Source organism: Brachyhypopomus gauderio, chromosome 18, assembly GCF_052324685.1.
Source record: "Brachyhypopomus gauderio isolate BG-103 chromosome 18, BGAUD_0.2, whole genome shotgun sequence".
Lineage (NCBI taxonomy): Eukaryota > Metazoa > Chordata > Actinopteri > Gymnotiformes > Hypopomidae > Brachyhypopomus > Brachyhypopomus gauderio.
The window spans coordinates 14,712,264-14,732,065 of record NC_135228.1 but is presented as its reverse complement, the minus strand read 5'-3'; the positions used below and the strand labels follow the sequence as shown (position 1 = coordinate 14,732,065).

Sequence of the window (19,802 nt, the reverse complement as noted above, 5' to 3'; positions counted from 1 at the left end):
TATCCATGTTAACATCTTTAGTGTTGTTTTTTTTCTTTGTTTCCTGGCAACATAGCTGAGTGATAGCTTAGTTTCAACTCGGCGCAGTTTTGCTTTGGTTGGAGAGGGTTTTGTGGTACTTCCCACTGACGCAAACCAATAACAATAGCTCTTGACTGGCCAGAGTTATTTTAGGTCTTGAAAGAGAGGTCGACTTTCTGATTGATGCAGCCACCACCACCCTGTTTATTTAATTAAACTGGTAGTGTGCACCTGACATTCACAGCATGTTGGAGTCATTGTTGTCTCGAGTAAACACACTTATATCACCCATCCTTCCCCTTTTGAGACATGGCGGTCATACAGAGACATCTTGTAGAGATGCTGGAATGGGCCGTCAGTTTGGTTCAGGAAAGACTGGTCCTGTGCGTCAAGAACTAAACACTGTTTACTGCAATGTTCCGTTGACATGTAAGACTTTGGAGTTCTTTCCACATCTCTCACTATACATATGGTTCCATCTGTGTTTATCACAGCAGCAGACCATAATGCTATTTGTTAAGTATATTCTACAGTACAAATTATATTCTACAAGCTGTTTTATTATTGTTGATGGTAGGAGTACAATAATTACACAATTTCAAGAATGGGGAAATAAACAAACTTTACCTACAGCATATGCAAGATTATTAAAAAGTTACATATGTTCCATATTTCATATGGTCTAACTAACACGTCTAACTTGTTATGTTACATAATAGTGTAATTATGAAAGATTGTATATCCAAGTTTATGTTAACTTAAAGTGAGACCTACGGTTTGGTCTTATGTCTGGTGTCTGGTGAAACCTGCAGTTTGGTCTGGAGTCTGGTGAGACCTTCATTTTGTTTGAGCATACCGAAGAAGCTCTTTCACGAGCTGATTCATTTGTGCTGAGAGACAAATAAACAAACAAATAAAAAAGACATTGGTGAAATCTTATCAGATGTGCGTTGCCATCTACTATAAGATCATATCAAATTTGACTTACCTGCCAGCAGAGGGTCACTTCCACTGGTCACCTTTCCTCCTCCAAACATGGTTGATGCACCAGAACCAGTGGAACCAACACCTGCCCCTCCTACACTTCCATAAGCTGATACCGCTGATCTGCCCAAGTCAGGTTTCTGCAGGCCTATCCCACCACCCAGTCCTATTCCACTCGACCCGACTGAACCTCCTGCTATTCTGCTAGTGCCCAGCCCTGAGGAACCCGGGCCTGATCCGAACAACAAAGAAGTGGATCCAGGAAATTGGCTTTTTGGAAATGCCTAAAAAGAGCAACAACGTAAAAAGAACATTGTCATGTTTCTTTATCAGTTGGTCAGAACTGTAGTGAAGTAAATAGTCAAGGTTTAGAAAGTGGACGTGTCGAACAGAGGGCCTTCATCACCTGTGCAAGCAAGCTACTTATGAATTTGTAGGAGAATGAACCAGTTTATATTTGACAAATAGATGATCATTTTATGATCATTTTATCATTTTATGTCAGTGGAGGACACTCAGGACAGGGCCAGATGGAGGAATTTGATCCGCTGTAGCGACCCCTAAACGGGAATATCCGAAAGAAGAAGAAGATGAAGAAGATGATGATGATCATTTTATGGGATTCTATTGTTCCAAGAGTTTACCTCAATTTCCATATTTCATCGCTACCATAGCAACAACTAGTAATGCAAATACATATGTCACTGGAAGTTAACTCCTTCAAATTCAGAAGCACTTTGCTTGCACAGCTGAATATTAGCCAAAATATGAGCTTTCTCCGGATACCTTGTGTGCTAATTTTGTGAATATCTCTACATTTCTTACTGCAATACACTGCAGTTGCTCACCTGGAATCCTCTTCAGACAAATGTGTGATAGCGTGCAGCATTTATATGTATTTATGATGTAAAGAAATCAATAAATAACATTATCTCCTACCTTACAAGAGGTCAAAGAAGCATTAAGATCCCTGAGTTTAGTATCAAGCCTCTTAATTTCATCTTCCTTCAAATTCAGTAGCTGGTCCTTCAGGTTCTTCTCTCCAGTTATTCTCCTGAGATCCAACAGGAGTTTCTCTGTTGTTTCATCAAACTTTTGCTGGACCAACTTGAGGTCTTTTCTGTTCACTTCAATTAAAGCACTGCGGTTACGGGTACACCAAGTAATGTCCTCTTTTAAACGTTTGTTCTCAACCTTGTATTTGGCATTTTCACCCAGAATAGTGGTGACCTGATCCCCAACCTTGTTCAGATATTGTTGAAGTTTGTTCTCCACGTCTGTTGAGAGACTGCTACAATTTGTACGAATATCTTCGAGCTGGGTACTTTGCTTTTCACATGTGAGCTGGAAAGAAGCATGCTTCGAGAACAAATCGTCAACTCTTTTGAGAAATTCCCTGGTGACATTAGGGATTCCTTGTAAAGACTGAACAAACTCTTCCTTACACTTTGTCTCATATGTGTCGATTCGTTCCTGAAGATAGCTTTTGTCTCGCCGCAGCTCAATGGCATCCAGGAGGTAGTTGTTTCTTGCTTTGTGAGCATTCTCGAGCTCTAGTGACATGATCTGCATTTTCTCAGAGAAGTTTGCCCGCACTAGTTTCAACAGTTCCTGAGTTTCTTTAAGTTGATGGTCCAAATAAAATCCTGTATTAGACAAATTACAAAACAAGCACAGGCTATACCTTTTCTTAAATGGAATCAACCATTAATTTTTGTAATGGTTACTTTGTAACTGCATTGCAATTTATGTCTTAACTACATGTTAGCATGCCAGATAAGTACGTGTCTCACCTCCTGGGTTGGAAGGAGGACATAGAGAATGTGAAACAGGAGCTCGGCTGTCCTCACATTGCTTCTGCACAATGTCAAATATATGCAAACACCAATATCACTCAGACATTATTCATGAAGGCCAAAACACAGAAAATGTGCATTTCTTAATTGTAACTAATTACAATGAATTACTAATTGATGGTTCCTATCGCAGGGCACGAATGTGTTGTTTGTCCCTTTACTCTTTATTTTGGACAGAGGGCACAATAAAACCAAAATCTACACAATGAATACAAAGATGAACTAATGACTAGCAAAAATAGTTCTTACCCATTTGTTTAGCAAGTTATCTATGTTGAGGGCTGAAGTATTTGCTAGTCCGCGCAGTCTAAACAGGTGTGTGTCATCGATTATCTTTGTAGTGAGGGTGACATTTAATTTCTGAGTGAGGTTCTTCTCTTTTGCTCGAAGAGCGATGTTCTCCAGGGAGAGTTTGCTGTAACTTTGCTCCAACTCATGAACTTTTCTCTCCTCCACTGTCTGCTGTGGCTGTCCATAAACGAGAAATAGCACCAGACTGGCAATGATGAGTGACTGGATTAGTGAGGAAAAGAAAAAAAATATTTTCATGTAGTAACCACAGCTCTTCTCCTTTGACCTATGATTCTTCATGGCTGCGAGTCCCATGTGGACTTGTGAGTAGTTACTTTTATACATGGATTCCTAAGAGTAGATCAGTCAGACCGAGAAATGTTTGTCTTCTGTTGTGTGCTCCCGCTCTGTTCAGTGCTGTGTGTCTCTTTTAACATGCGGCATCTCCTCCTCCTCTTCCTTTTGTTAAACATCCCAACCCACCCTCTACCTTTCTACCCCTCTGCCATTTTGATTTATGCATGACAAAGGCATAGTGGGGGGGGGGGGGGGGGGGTCTGTGGTGTCTCTGAAACTATATCAGCAAAGAGGACTAATATGACCCACACTGGTCTGCTGAAATACTCTCCTGTTTACATTATCTCCTTATTATGGCCATTATTTCTACTGAACACACACTGCAAGAAATAAGTTTACATAATTTGTAAAAAGGGTTTTCTCTTTGTGCATTTATTGGTATTTATTAGGCCTGAAATTTGTGTATATAATGCCTAGAGCAGACCTTTTGGTGTAATACAGTAGATCTAATGGTGAATTATCAACATTGGTTCTATGGGGGTTTTTTTTATTTGATTTGCATGTGATCTTCTCAAACTGATATGCACAATGCACCAACCCAGCTATCAGTCCCAGTCTGCAGATCAGGACTCACAGCCAGTAGTGATACATCCACACTAACAACTGAAGTTTCACATTCTGTGATTTCAGGTTTTATATTAAACCACCGCCTTTTCTCAGAGGTTACTAAACTGTTTATCTTTCCATGGCGATGATGATAATTTGCTTCTGCCAGGAACATTGACGAGATGTACAGATGTCATAATCTGACTTATTGTTAAAACGATGGGATGTGGCAACCTTGAGACTAGTTCAGATGACAGATAATTTGTCATTCTTGCTTTTCAGGAGGACATATTGGAATAAATGGTACAAATGAAAGATTTTACTATGTTGTTTTAAAGGCTGGTAAGAGTGCCTCAGTCAAGTCACTAAATATTTGCAGATAAATACCCAAGAAGACTGGATGCAAATGTTGAAGATCTCAGCACAATGCTGTTACAATGCTTATCTCACACTCACAGATTCCAGTCTAGCTGTGTGACTCTCGTTTCCTACAATCTAAACCACTTCACAGCTGTGCAGCAGACGTGCAGGAGCGACTGGACACCTTATACTGTAGAAGCAGATGGGGAAAAAATGAAATTTATGTTCAGTGGGGGCCCGTGGATAACATAGAAGCAGAGAAGTGCGTATTTACTGAACAGAACCTTGACCTGCTGGGTTGTTTCATGCCAGGCAGACTCAAGGTCAGCATGTAGAAATGGTACAGTGAAACAGTGAAGGCTGACGTAAACAGTTATTTTTGCAAAGCAGAAGAACAAGATATGAGAAGGCTGCAAAGTACATTCAGTATTACCTGAGACAGCCAAACCTGTTTTTTATCCTCATGTTATTATCTGATGACCCTAGTTATGAACACACCTCTAAGCCCTGTAGAAATTTGACCCATCACCTAGCGTGCTGATATCTCTCTTTGCTTTGTTGTATATTAGTACCTTGCTGCATAGGTTACCTCAGGAGCACTGTAGTAAAAAACATCACAGCATACAGCAAACAGCAACTTGGACATATGTCGACATATTCTCTGCCTGCTAACTGCTAACATCCAACTCATTATTTGTTTATCACCTATTATGCAACTGTCTTTTATATTTAACTTTTTTCAAAATTGTGTATGACTTGCTGTCTTCAGTTGGCTCTACACAGTATAGTGTGATAGAATTAAGCCAAGCTCTGATACTACATTTTACTGTTAGATCTTACTATTACTATTATTATTATTGTTATACAAATATTATGCCATTTTATTGATTCATAATGAGGGTATCACTATAAAGGATTAAATATAGCATATTAATATATAATTTCTGAATTTCTAAAGCAAACCTTAGGTAAAACTATGATATTGTTCCTCTACTTAAATACGGATTGAGTTTTTTTTTACCCTTTTGATCTCATGATCCTTAATTCCATAACTCAGTCTAGCACGGAAATAACCTCGGAAAGAGTGTGTAAACTTTCGATTTGTCCACTCACCCCAGCTCAGTGATTTATATGGGGATTTAGAGATCTCATTCCAGTCTCACACATAAAGGATGACAAACATGCTCTAAATCTGCTGTGTTAGTGAAGAATGTTTTCAGAGTCAGCAATTTAACAGGATTAGGCTTTACTTGAAACCCTGGCTGAAATTAGATCATATGACCATGTATGATAATTACATATCACAGTTTTTAAACTATTTTAACACATTTTAAAAGTTATCTTAAGGTCTTGAGAATTAATTTTTCTCTGTGATAAATTGTATTTAGTGGCACTAACACACCAACTCCCGCTAGCTGTACTCTCCGCTTTCCTGTGTTCGCCTATTCATAGGGTGACCGCTTCGACCAGTAGGTGGCGGTATTGAGAGAAAACGTCGATACCCTTGCAAGAACAGACGTTTGCACATGCGCACCGCACGGCTGCGTTTTGGGAAAAAAGCCCTAGTAGAAAACAAAGCGACATCTTGTTTTGCTTTAGCAAAGCCTTCCTAAAACATTTTACTTTTGTGTTACTGTCTCCATCGATTTCGTTTAATCGCTTTCGTATACTAAAAAAAGCACAATCGGATCATCAGATTGATCTGTGCGATAAATTACTTTAGCAGTGTAGTGTCCTAAGATGGCGACAGCAGATGAATCGCGATACTACAGCGGTGAGTAAATAGCTAACGCCAGCTAGCCGCCGTCTCCGCACCACGGGCCGCTTACTGCTCAGCTCGCTAACAAACTACTTTACCCGTGTGTAAATGAATTTTACGTACATTTAATGGGCTATCTATTCACGTAATTAGCTAGGGACAACTTTGGTGCCGTGTTGGTTTGCTCCATGTTTTAGTTGTCCACGACCTGTAGTCATGGAGCTGTAGCTCAGTTAAGGGGATTCACTGTCAATGTTAACACACCGTTTCCCGCTGCTAGATAAATAATACAATAACTGGCTGGAATTAAAGCTAATTAACTCTCTATGTAGCAACCTAACGAAGAATAATAAACTGAACTATCATCTACTGGCTAATATGACACAAAATACTGGTTACATGACGCTGAACAGGTGTGGGCTAGCCAGTTAAGATAACGCTAGCTATGCCGTGTCTAACTCGGTGTGGTCCTGTTGTCTGACTAGTTGTATGTGAAGTGTGAACTCGGTAACTCAATGATACCAGTACCAATACTGGGACCTCATTTGCCATAAGCACGTGTTGTGTGCCACAAAACCACGGGTCTTTTCCCTCAGAACTCGATAAATTGAACGTAGTTTCTGAATATTCTGCGTTAAAACGTTACGTCTAAGTCTGATAATGGGGTGGTGCGGCGTCTGAAAACGTCTGAAATGCCGCACTGCTTTTACAGTAACCGTTATATTCAAATGTGCTGCTGGCTTAGCGTGTAGTAACAACATGGTAGTGCGCAGTGCAGCATAGTGCGTCAGACATGGGGCAGTAAGCATGCTATAATTAAATAAATGGACTGTTCACAGTATGCCATGTAAATGCATAGAATCGACAATAGGAGAAATCTGAGTGCACAGTTTTTGTAGGAAAAGGTAAATGTTAAAGGTGAACTTCATGTGCTGTTTGTTGTGTTTCAGAACATGATGATCGGGTTGGCGGACCCAGGCATCGGCACAAGAAAGGCAGGGGACCGTTCAGGGCCCCTATGTATAGTGACCAGATCTCGAAGCAGCGGCATCGGGGAGGGCACGTAGGAGGCGGAGGGCCTGGTCCCAGATCGAGATTTGAGGATGACGATGGAGATGTAGCCATGGCAGATGACTCCCATGATGGTGGATTGCAACGAAGATTGTGAGAATGTGTTTGCTATTGAATATGCTGTCTGTTCTTTGTCCTAAACGTTTATAATGCTGTTGTTTTCCTCTGTGGATCGTGGCTGTGTGTGAGCACCTCACTGATTTGACAAAGAGGTGCGCGGTGGTCACACTGTTGCTTATTCCTGGGCAGTAATCCTTACGGGCGGCCCCAGAATCGTCGCGACGGCCGTAGGGGAGGAAGGGAACCTGGAGGAGACGCTGGATCCCACCGGGCTCGAGGAGGCAGAGGAGGCGGTAGTGAAGGAGGGGGAGGCGGAGGCCGCAAGAACTGGTTCAAAATGACTGTGAGTGCATTCTGACCTGCTGGTGTTGCATATCCTCCTCTGTCTGCTAACTGACAGGCTGCGTTGCGATCGGCTCGTACCTTGTTTGCAGTGGGTCGGCTGAGAGCAGAACATTTATTCATCTGAAATGTTTTCCCCTTTTTAGATTCCCTATGGGAAAAAACATGAGAAACAGTGGCTTCTCTCTGCACTTCAAAATATTTGTTCCATACCATTCCACGCTGTGCATGTAAGTTCCAATATATGGTTTTAGCTTCCTCTCCTTTTGTTAAAGTTTTCCTTAAAACTGTGAAATTAGTTTATGACTTGATGAATAACAAAGGATCAATTTTTTTACATAAACTTTGGCTATCTGTTTGCATGTTAATGGTGTTTTATTTAGTGTAACATTTTTGAGTCAGTAGCTATACATTTAACCTTTTCCTGCCATTATAGTATCATACAGATGGCAACAGAGCACATTTCTACATTGATGACTCTACCACAGCAAATGCTTTGGTCAAAGTTTCAAGAAGAATCACAGACAAAGATGGATACAAGGTACAGCAGCATGTAGTCTATTCATTACTGGCCTTAACCATGGAATGGGGAAAAAGGGCTGTATCAGAATCTTGATTTATTTGGACTTGCTGTGTGGATAACAATAGATGAGTCCTCTCTCTTTCTCTCTCTCTCTCTCTCTCTCTCTCTCTCTCTCTCTTTCTCTCTAGTGTGTATATAAATTCCACACTTGCCCTTCCTGTTCTAGGTGGGGTCTCTTTATCTTTCATACATAACAGGAGATTGAAAACCCTGCGTAGTAGCTTAGCTGTTCCCAGGACCGAACTATTGGACTGGACTGTTGTTCTTGGCATATGCTGGTGCCATTCTCACAGTTTGGGAGTCACTGCCCCTAGAGGTCTAGTTACTATGGGATCTGTTACTGTTGCCTTCACCTTCTACATCTTTTTCAGCCCTTTGTATGTTTGAAATGTTTATGCTCATTTAGGGGTGCACGATATGACGATATAAAATCGTGAATGGCGATAACGAGTGGAGAATCGCAGGCGATCTACCAAATTAGAGAAATCGTATAGATCGCCTTTGCCAATCAGCGCAATGACTTTTTTATGCTAGTTCCCACCGATGCGTCAGACGTAGGGCGTAGGACGGACCAATCACAGCGAACTGCGCGTCTTCCACGCCTCCATGTTGTGTTTGTAAAAACTAAAAACTGCGTGGACAACGACGGCTGAAAGCCAAACCGAGGAGCTGGTAAAGAAGAGGAAATCCACCTCTGTAATCTGAAATTGATTCGGATTTTCTTCCACTGACCAAGACCAAACTACAGCGATATGTAAAGTGTGCAAAGAACACGTGAAAACGTCCGATGCCAGTACAACAAATTTATTCAATCACTTGAGACATAGACATCCCAAGTAATATGCCGAAAGTGAAACAATGCCGGCAGCCGCCTCACAAGTGACCATAGCGCGCGACTCCGCCACACCTCGCGTGAACAATATGTGGTAGTATAAAGAAACATCCCTCAAAACAGGGGAAGGAACATTTACTTGATGAAGTTTAAAGTTGCTTTGTGTTTCAGGTTTGAAAAGTGCTGGAATTTAGGCTAAAGTACTTGAAAATGGTTGAAATTGTAACTACTTCGTTTCACAACAAATAGCTGTCTGACTGAACAGTTCTCTTTACGTTAACATACGAGCCTCTTGTAATTCCAGGACGAAACATGAGAGAACGTGACGACGTTAAGATTGGGCGTTTTGAAAATAAACAACCATTAAATAATGTGAATAAAAAGCGAATTATATCGAATCATTTCGACTATATGTATAAATATTTTACTTTAAGTTTAAAGTGCTGGGAAATATTTAGTGCAATAGTGCGCTTTAACAGTGTAAGGAACTGCGTGACGCAGAGCAGGGAGGCAGACACAAACGCTGAGGAGAGCGAGATTTAATGAATGGACAGAGTCGTAATACCGGGCAGGGGTCATAACAGGTAGGCAGTCCGAACATGAAATATAAACAGGCATGGTGGCACAAAGAACAAAACAAGGCAGGGGAAACAAAACTAGGCTGAACGGCACTTACGACGAAGACGAAACAGAAACAGTTAAATACACTAGAGCACGAACGAGGCAAGAGAATAAACAGGTAGGCTAAGTAGCACAAAATAACCGATACCGACATGGGAGACACGGGGACTATAAATACATTGAACTAGACTAGAAACAGGCAGGGTTGCCAGGTCCTACAAAAATATCCCGCAAAAGTCAGTGTAAAACCCACCCTTCAGCAGCCTAAACTAGCCCAAAGCCCAAAGTCGTTGACGGGGGGATGGGAGGTGGCGAGTGTTTAAAATGGAGACAAATTAAGTATTATATCGCAATCGATTCTTTGTGTTGACTTGTAACCCCTGTGGTGGCCCAACTCAAAAGTAGCCCAAAGAACCGCACCCCGCGACCCCAGAATTTTTACCCGCGGCTGGATTTTCAAACAAGCCCAATTTGGCGTGAAACCGCAAACCTGGCAACTATGGAAACAGATTAAGACAATAACGACATGGGCGTGGCAGACGTGGGGAAACCATAGAAACACACAACAAGGCGGGCTCAAGGAGCAGGGAACAACAGACACGAGGTACAGTGAAACCGGAGTGACAGCTAGGAGAGGGGGGCGTAGCCCTACGTGACACAGTGTCACGTGTGTTTTTTACATTTTTTGTTTACAATGTTTGCACATGGAAAATTGCAATATCATTCATTTAAATCTGCTTAAAAAGAAAGCTTTGTAGCCCCAATTTTTTTTTTGTTTTTTTTTTTGGATGGAAGATCGTGATAAAAAATCGAAATCGTGATTTTATGAAAAAAATCGTGATACTATTTTTTTCCCATATCGCCCACCCCTATGCTCATTGTTCCTGATGTTGCTATCATTTGGGATTGCTTCATTTATCTGTCATTTATCATTACTATGTCCAGTTCGGGTGTGTCTAACCTCAGAACTTCCAATTTATATTTTGCACAGAGGTTTCTTTATATTGTGCAAGCCACATGTTTATGGTGTTCCACGTGTGCTCTGCCTGTTAGCATCTTGCATCCTGCTGTCATGTGCTGGATTGTCTCATGTGCATCTTTGCACATCCTGCATCTGGAGACCTGCCTGGTAGATCCCAGCCTCGTGATCTTGTGTCCAGAGCTTGTTCCTGTGCTAACTGTGATTAATGCCATTGTCTTTCAATCCAGCTTTTTCCACCTATTGGTATGACTTGTCCATATTGGCCACTTCCTGTGTTAGCCAGTGCTACAGACCGTACGGGGGTTTATCCTATGACTGCACCTCTTCTTCCTCATTCCCATCCTCCTTGGGTCTCTGCTGTCTGAAGTATTTACTCATCTTCCTTGGCGTACTTATGGATCTTGGATAGTTTCTCTGTTGATCTCTAATCCTCCCCCATTATACATTTTATTTCTAGAGAAATGGTTCATTTCGGGCACCTTCATTAGGTGTGCAAGTACTTCTAGGTTTCTAGGAGGAGGAACAGGCAATTTGCTTGCGTAGCTGATTAAAGGCCCCTGTCTAAAGCGTCCTGTTTCTCTATATTACAGTATTTACTGCAGTTACTCGCGTGGAAGTATTTGCATATGCATATATACACTATTTTGCCAAAAGTGTTTGTTCACTTTCATTGACTTTGACATATGAGCTTAAGTGACATCACATTCCCAATATTACGTTGGTTCAACCTTTGCAGCTAGATCAGCTTCAACTCTTCTGGGAAGGCTGTCCACAAGGTTTAGGAGTGTGTTTATGGGGATTTTTGACCATTCTGGTGTCCAGTGGCAGCGTGCTTTACACCACTGCATCCGATGCTTTGGATTACACTTGGTGATGTATGGCTTAGATGCAGCTGCTCGACCATGGAAACCCATTCCATAAAGATCTCTGTGCACTGTTCTTGAGCTAATCTAAAGGCCACATGAAGTTTGGATGTCTGTAGTGATTCACTCTGGAGAAACTTGGCGACCTCTTCGCACTATGCGTATCCATCAGTTTACGAGTTGCTCCCATTCCCAAACATTTCCATTTTCTTGTAATACAGCTGACAGTTGACTATGGAATATTTAGGAGCGAGGAAATTTAATGACTGGATTTGTAGTACAGGTGGCATCATATCATAATTCCACGCTGGAATTCTCTGAGCTCTTGAGAGCGAACCGTTCTTTCACAAATGTTTGTAGAAACAGCCTGCATGTCTAGGTGCTTAATTTTATATGCCTGTGGCCATGGAAGTGATTGGAACACCTGATTCCAATTATTAGGATTGGTGAGCGAATACTTTTGGCAATATAGTGTATATTTAGTAATTGGGTATACAAGGTTTCCATAGAAATGGGGCATTTTAGCAGTGGAGAATACGGTGTCTTCATTATAAGCTGTTGTATAAGACCTATGTGCTGGAAGATGCTGTGATGTAGAGTGATATATTTAGTGTAGGCAAGCAAATAATTGTTTTATTAAAACTTTTCTGTTGTTGAACTCTTATTAACAGGTAGCGGTGTTGATGAATTCCTGTCCACCACCCAGCTTAGTTCACCAGGACTTGAAGCCAGAGGACCTTGAGCACCTGAAGGTGAGTAAACCTCGAAGGGGTTAACGTAGTCGTTGCAGCTGGATAACGCTCCCATTGTAACATCATTTTTGTTCATAGAAGACGTAGGATTTCTTGCAAATCATTGGCTTTCTACTGGATGATGTCATGAAAAAAAGACTTTTCGTTTTCTTTTAACAGCAATGCATGTCCAAACGTTTTGATGGCTCACAACAGGCCCTTGATTTGAACAACATAAGAGTTGACCCAGGTAGGTCTCTTAAAATGTACTTACATGAATTGTCATATACAGTAATACCCTGAATGCTTGAATTTTGTATGGACAACTGTCTTCATATGTTAAACCCTAAATACGTCCCCAGAACACTTCATTAAAAACATTATGCTATAATTTTAAAATTGTACAGCTAAATAAATATTCAGTACTGTACTATAAAGTACATACAGTAAGATGTACTTCTACTGTCTGCCATCTTGTGTCCGGCCACATTTTTGCTGAGATGCTGTCATCTCTCGTGAGCGCATTTTCTGAGACACCAAATGCTATGCTATCATTTTCTTTGTGTATGATAAAATTAGGTTAAACTCAATTCTTTTGAACATGTTTTCCTTGAGACACTGACTACCATTTTCACAATTAACACAAATGTCGAATCAGCCAATCACATGGCAGCAACTCGATGCATTTAGGCATATAGACATGGCCAAGGCAATCTGCTGCTGTTCAAACCAAACATCAGAATGAGGAAGAAAGGTGACTTCAGTGACCTTGAATGTGGCATGGCTGTTGGTGCCAGACGGGCTGGTCTGAGTATTTCAGAAACTGCAGATCTACTGGGATTTTCACACACAACCATCTCTAGGGTTTATGGAGAATGGTCAGAAAAAGAGAAAATATCCAGTGAGCAGCAGTTCTGTGGGCGCAAATGCCTTGTTGATACCAGAGGTCAGAGGAGAATGACCAGACTGACTTTAGCTGATAGAATGGCAACAGTAACTCAAATAAACAGTCATTACAATTGAGGCATGCAGAAGAGCATCTCTGAACGCACAACACTTCGAACCTTGAGGCGGAAGCGCTACAGCAGCAGAAGACCATACAGGGTGCCACTCCTGTCAGCTAAGAACAGGAAACTGAGGCTACAATTCACACAGGCTCACCAAAATTGGACAATAGAAGATTGAAACTTTGCCTAGTCTCAATTTGGGCTGTGACATTTGGATGGTGGGGTCATTTATGAGATATTTGGAATTGTGTCTGTGAGAACTGAGTTGTGCCACAGATGACGACATGAAGTTTGAGATTTGATTGCGGCGGTTGATAACAAAACCTCAATGAGTGTCTGAGAGTACTTTTGGAGCTCAGTCCACAATCTCAATCAGCAAGTCCAGCAATCTAAATAATCTTCATAAGCTTTTCTTACTACCTAAGTGCACTTGGGGCACACAAGAAGACATACACTGTGCTATTTATTGTTGCCTGCAACCCGGCCCAATTTATCTGTTGCTCAAATACTTCCACATGAATTGACAAGACCAGTGCTCCTGTCTGCCCATGCCAAAACCTGCTACAGTTCAGAGACTTGTAACCACTTTGACTTTGTTTCACTGTGTACTTGTATATTGCTGGAATGACTAAAGCCTCTTGACTTCTTTCATGCACATGTCCCCCAGCTGACAGACTGCATTTTCTTGTAACAGTTTACAGCTCCACTTGATAACAGTATGTAGCCTGTTGTTGTAGTACATTTCCCATCCAATACAGTAAAGCTGTGATATGATTAACTTGTCTTCATGCTCCATGGTGGCGCCTTCTTAGCAAACCTCTGTCCATTAACCTGAGTAGCAACTCCTATGGACTGAGTTGAATTAGTAATAAGTACTTTAGTTAGCGAGTATTTGTGTGTTGTCTTTGGAAAGTTATGATTAGTACTTTAATTGTGCACAACATCTGAACACAAGAGCCGTGTGACATTGTGCTAAGGTTACAACCTCTTTTTTTTTCTGTCGCCTATTATTAGATCTGGTGCCTCAGAATATTGAGGTAACACTGAACAGGAAAAACTCAATGCAAGCTGTCATCAAGATAATTGAAGAAAACATCCCTGAGGTACTAACATGTGTAAACTTTGTTTAGTTTAGTTCTTCCAGGTTGTTGCATGTCCAGACTCGCAAAGCTTTGTCTTCATCTCCGCTCCTCTGTTGAACCGTTTTCTCCCTTTTCCCAGCTGGTTTGTTTAAACCTGAGCAACAACAGGTTATACAAGCTCGACGACCTGGCTGACATTGTCAACAAAGTCCCCAACCTGAAGATTCTGAACCTCTCGCACAATGAGGTGTGCTGGCATCGGTCACGCGTCTTTAACATAGTGTCCTGTTGTCCCCGTTTAAGGCACCTCTGTCAGTTTGTGGTGTTCCTTCTCGTCCTGTGCAGTTAAAGACAGAGAGAGAGTTGGACAAGCTGAAGGGCCTGAAGTTGGTGGAACTATCGTTGGAGAGGAACCCCCTGTGCGACCATTTTAAGGATCAGGCAGACTACATTAGGTCAGTCTTTACGTCATCCTTTGATCCAAAGTCATGGAGGAGACACAGTGTGCGTGCGTGCGTGTGTGTGTGTGTGAGGGAGAGAGAAAGAGAGAGAGAGCACACTTCGTACACCTTGCCCCAGAAGGCAGATGAGTCCTGTCTGGCAGAGCCAGAGCCAATTGGAGCGTTACACAGGAGCAGTGTGTAGGAAATGAGAAAAGTAGAGGTAATGTCCTGCTCTACCATGGCTCCAGATCAGAAGTGCTACTGTATCACAGAGCATAATGTAGGATTTAATCCTCTGTAAATTGCACAGTAAGGCAGAGCTGGCCTGTAACCTGTTACCATCTCTGATCTTGCTAAGATGTGTAAGGATAATCACTTTTGCAGCATCTTTGTCAAACAGACCCACGTGATACAGGACATGCAGAAGACCTGTGAGGTTGTTGACCAGTTTCTTTGTAAGACCATAAAACCATGTGAATACAAGGCCCTTTGATAACTGATAAATCAAACTATTTTATGTACTTATTTAATAGCAAATGTACACTGGCACTCTGCCTGATATTTAAAATTACTATAGTACTATGAACGTGAGGTGTTGGGTTTTTTGTTTTTTGTATATTTATACAAACAAGGGTCGTGGGTCCTGGTGATATCGGGAAGGATCACAATCCCTCCATCTTTCCTGCTTTATGCTATCACTCTTTCCACACCTACCTCTGTTCAGCAGTGCTGTTGACTCTGTTGCTCTCTTTACAGCTTACTGCAAATACTGCAGTTGTATTCCTAGAGAAAACAGTTAGTTCACTTGAAGCCCTTCGTTTGGGCCACACCATATGTATCTATGCTCTGAGCTTATCTGAGATGGAGAGCCAGTGTGCACTTGACCACTCAGAATGCCCGATGCCTTTAACCCTGAGGGCTTCGGGCCTGGGCCGATTCTAGAAGTGAAGGAAAGCCGTTTCTCAGGAGATTATGCGCTGTGAAGTGCGCTTGTACTCTCGACCCCTCCATAAAGCTGCTGCTTGTTCCCCTCCACGCCTCATTGGGTTTACCTTAAGTCTGGGAGGCTGCTGATTGGCCAGTGAAGAAGGCTGGTTAGCCAAAGACGGGTAAGATCCCACCACAAAACCCGGGACAACCTAAGGCAGGCACAGCCGCAAAACTGGCCACAGCACGCAACGTAGAACGCACGCTGAACGCCGCTAGGAAAGAAGAAGAGGAAGGTGTGAATAGCCCGTCGTGGCAAAGCAGGAACCTCTTGGGTGGAGGAGGAGAGGGAGCAGGTTTTTAAGAGAAGCCCTCAAGCCAAGCAGTGATCAACACCACAGTGACCCCTAAAAGCCTCACTTCCAGGTTTTGGGGCGTAAAACGGAAAGTACATCTCCATGTCCACTGTATGGAATCATGTGATTGGTAAAAAAAAACATCAAATGCTCCATCTTGGAGGAACACTGGTAACTGAGCTTTGTGGGCATGTTCTCACCTCACCATCACAGGGAACGTCAAGTTCTCCAGCTTCAGTTAAAGTAGGTTAGCATGAAATTAGATTTAGCTGACTAGGTTCGTCAAAACTCTTTAGCTTCATTCTTTTTTTCTTGAAAGAAAACCCTGCTGTTTTTTAAATGCAACGGTAGGGTCCAAATGTACTAGGTTATGTGTTTCGAGACATTGTCTTTTGAAATGGCGTGTTTTTATTAGCAGTTTTCTGTATAGAAGCTCAGAGTTCAACTTCATTGTTGTTATTCTTCCCCCTTTCTAAATCTCTGCTTTTTTTTGCTATACTGATCACTTGTTGCATTTTTTTTTCTTCTGCTCTTTAAAGCGCGCTTATTTCTTTTCATCCTTTTCTTATTGGCATTTTCCTCCTCGGGGTCTTGCATATTGAACTCTGTGATCTCACACACATGGCTAGAGTGTACAATACATACGAGCAGTTAATAAACTGCTCCTATACGAAGTCCTTGTAAGAGATGAAATGTGGTTCAAATGTAAATATCGTTAAGGCGTTCTTTAACCGACACAAAACCGGCTCAGAGCATCAGTTGTTACTCATTCTTGCTAAACTACGCAACCCTGAAATGGTCGTTAAGTAATGGCATGTCAGACAGAACTAGCTAAGGCCCCCAAGGGCCTTCGGTCCCTATGCACCCAAACGTACTGACTGTGTCCTGCTGGTGTGAGTGTTCATGCCCAGTCACCAGCACTACCCCAAACACCCCCCCCCCCCCCCTCACTCCCACTCCTCAGAGCCTGCGTGTGTCTGTGTTTCGGCGTGTAGTGGGGCCTGTGGTGAGTATTGTGGCGGGGTAAGTACCATGTTCCTGTTTGGGGGGTAGACGAGCACTGTGAGAAGGGTCATCGAACCCAAGTGTGGTTTATGTCCTTGCTGTGTCATACAATGTTTGTAGCATTTCAGGACGTAATAGAAAGTCAGGGATTAAGTTTGGCTGTGGTAAACATGCATCGAACATAGCTACCAGAAACCACCTGGCATCTCAGTATCTCATTTTTTATTTAAATAACCCCCGGATTAAATGTTGTACTCAGCATTGTTGTCGCCCCACTTGCTGTCAAGGTGACTGTGCTAACGGGCGGTAGGGCTGTGTGTTTGCGGAAGGAGCAGCGCCGTACGGTCTGCAGTAACGGCCCTATTCTTTTGTCTTCTTCTGTCTTTGTGATTGTTGGACAGTGCCATACGGGAGAGGTTCCCCAGACTGCTCAAACTGGTAGGCCCAACACATCACTGTCTCCGTCCCAACCCACTTCCCCCCCTGCAATCAGTATCGTACAATAGGATAGGAATCCAACATGAACCATTTCCTTGTTCATCTCGCGTGTCTTTATGCGATGAACAGAAAGTCGTTAAGTCTCTCTCGTTTCATTGGCAGGATGGACATGATCTTCCTCCGCCCATTGGCTTTGATCTGGAGGTTGCCCCTCCAGGTCTCCCGCCATGCAAGGTAATGACTCCACGAAAATGTGTGCTTTATTCGGTGACGTTTGCACGCGGCTTTTGTTCATGCCTGCCTGTGTCGGTGGTGGCAACGGTTCCTATGGCAGCTAACTTATTTTTATGTGTGTATTTTTAACCCAGGCTAGTTACTTCTGCTCAGAAGAACTCAAGACCCTCATCTTGTGCTTCCTACAACAGTACGTTTGTTTCTCAAACCTTCAGCACTGGTCTGTGTCTCATGCTCCTATGTTTCACTCAATCTGACTGTACCTTTGCCTACACCCGTCGCAGATATTACACCATATACGACTCTGCAGACAGACAGCCTCTTCTTAACGCCTACCACGATGGAGCAACGTTCTCCCTCATCATCCCCTTCTCCATGCAGAATCCTTCCAAGTACAGTACATCCACCCGTCCCGACGTGTCTGTCGACCGTAACCTGAGCTCTCCAGTACATCGCTGTGACTGTTAATTGTTCATTAAAGCGTCGTGCTCCTGCTTGTCTCGTAGATGCAGTCTCGGAGAGTACCAGAAGGACAATCGTAACATCAAGCGCCTGAGAGATTCCAGTAAGTGCCAGCGGTGCCCTCGAACGCGGCCAAGCGCCCAGCTCGGCCGTTTTAGTTCCTCGCTTGCTTGAAATTGAGAGCGAATCTTTACGCCTTGGTGGTGTTTCCCCCACACACACTTGAACTAAGAAAGAAGGAGAGCACCTTCGCCCGTATCCGGAGTAAACCCGGCGCCGTGGTGAATGGACCCGTTCCGCCCTAATCTTGTCGTTCTGCCCCCTTCAGCAACACGGTTCCGCTTGCTGAAGCACACGCGCTTGAACGTGGTCGCGTTCCTCAACGAGCTTCCCAAGACCCAGCACGACGTCGCCTCGTTTAACGTCGACGTCAACACCTACACTGTGAGTGCATTTCCCGGCACAGTCCGCTTTCTGTGTTTGCCTGGACGTCTTTGACGTGACTGACCTTTCTTCCCCCTGCCAGAACACGCTGTTGTCGTTCACTGTAAGCGGAGTGTTCAAAGAAGGTATGTTTAAGATGTTTATGATGATTGCTTTAGAGGTGAATATAAATAGGCTGTTTGTATTAGTCATTTCTGCTGTCTGTTGTTGCTGCTAAGTTTATTTCTGTCTCTTCTCAAGTGGACGGTAAATCCCGAGACTCCTACAGGGCTTTCTCTCGAGTCTTCATCGCCGTGTCTGCTGGGAATGGATCGTAAGACACCATCCATTGTGCCTTCATGTGATAATTAAGAACTTAGCCAAACCGCGGTGTAACCTTGCACTACAATCGACACTCACCTGATCCTGTGTCTTCAGGCTCTGCATTGTGAACGATGAGATGTTCATCCGTAACGCCACGACGGAGGAGATTCGGCGGGCGTTTGTGGCCCCGGCCCCCACCCCGTCCAGCAGTCCCGTGCCCACGCTCTCCGCCACACAACAAGAAATGCTCTCCGCCTTCTCCCTGAAATCTGGCATGAACCTGGAGTGGTCTCAGAAGTAAGTCTGTCTCATCTTGTGTATGAAATTATGAGCGTTTGAGCATGGTTCAAGACCAAGGTACTGAACTGTTAATAATCAAAATGAACACTGGAATCATTCTTATTGCAGGTGCCTGCAAGACAATGACTGGGATTTTGACAGAGCAGCTCAGATTTTCACAGACCTTAAGGTACTCAAGCACTCTTGTGAGGTTGCCTCAATACAGACAAAGAGAATAAATGTCACCAATTCATTCAAATGTGACCATTCATTGTGTGTTTTTATTATTTTTTTTAGGTCCAAGGAACAATACCAGAAGTCGCTTTCATAAAGTGATTTTTTTTCTTTATTTTTTTAAATGTTGTTTTTGTTCTAAAGTGATCTTCCAGTCATGCATTTGTGTTTATAGATGATGTAATTATTAAAATATCAATTTAATTATTCTGTGCTGTTTTTTCCCCCCTTAAACATTTACTGACATCATGTTCTGGATATGATGATATCATATGTGACTGGAGCTACTTAATTAAAACAGCACATAGAGGAATACGTATTTAATTCCT

The 19,802-nt window shown here is 42.7% G+C and overlaps 2 protein-coding genes across 3 annotated transcripts; one reads left to right on the top strand and one right to left on the bottom strand.

The window, feature by feature from the left end:
- Nucleotides 1–201: 201 nt before the first annotated feature.
- On the bottom strand, nt 202–3,591 carry plvapa (plasmalemma vesicle associated protein a). Of its 2 annotated transcripts, none has more exons than XM_076979347.1 (5): nt 3,111–3,591; nt 2,799–2,859; nt 1,945–2,651; nt 1,010–1,289; nt 202–911 (listed from the first exon to the last, which is right to left on the bottom strand). In XM_076979347.1, exons 1-5 carry the CDS (start codon nt 3,495–3,497, stop codon nt 859–861), a joined length of 1,488 nt encoding a protein of 495 aa, XP_076835462.1. In that variant the 5' UTR covers nt 3,498–3,591; the 3' UTR covers nt 202–858. The 2 variants fall into 2 exon arrangements, with proteins under 2 accessions (XP_076835462.1, XP_076835461.1); XM_076979346.1 differs by having other exon boundaries at nt 2,799–2,862; nt 3,111–3,590.
- A 2,331-nt stretch (nt 3,592–5,922) lies between these two features.
- On the top strand, nt 5,923–19,680 carry nxf1b (nuclear RNA export factor 1b). The gene is made up of 21 exons (XM_076979498.1): nt 5,923–6,189; nt 7,125–7,338; nt 7,495–7,648; nt 7,794–7,877; nt 8,084–8,188; nt 12,200–12,280; nt 12,440–12,509; nt 14,281–14,369; nt 14,488–14,595; nt 14,694–14,803; nt 17,481–17,517; nt 17,680–17,751; nt 17,886–17,941; nt 18,036–18,143; nt 18,258–18,316; nt 18,542–18,657; nt 18,740–18,782; nt 18,898–18,970; nt 19,075–19,257; nt 19,369–19,429; nt 19,537–19,680. The coding sequence occupies exons 1-21, from the start codon at nt 6,156–6,158 to the stop codon at nt 19,573–19,575; spliced, it is 1,896 nt and encodes a 631-aa protein (XP_076835613.1). The 5' UTR covers nt 5,923–6,155; the 3' UTR covers nt 19,576–19,680.
- The last annotated feature ends 122 nt before the right edge of the window (nt 19,681–19,802 follow it).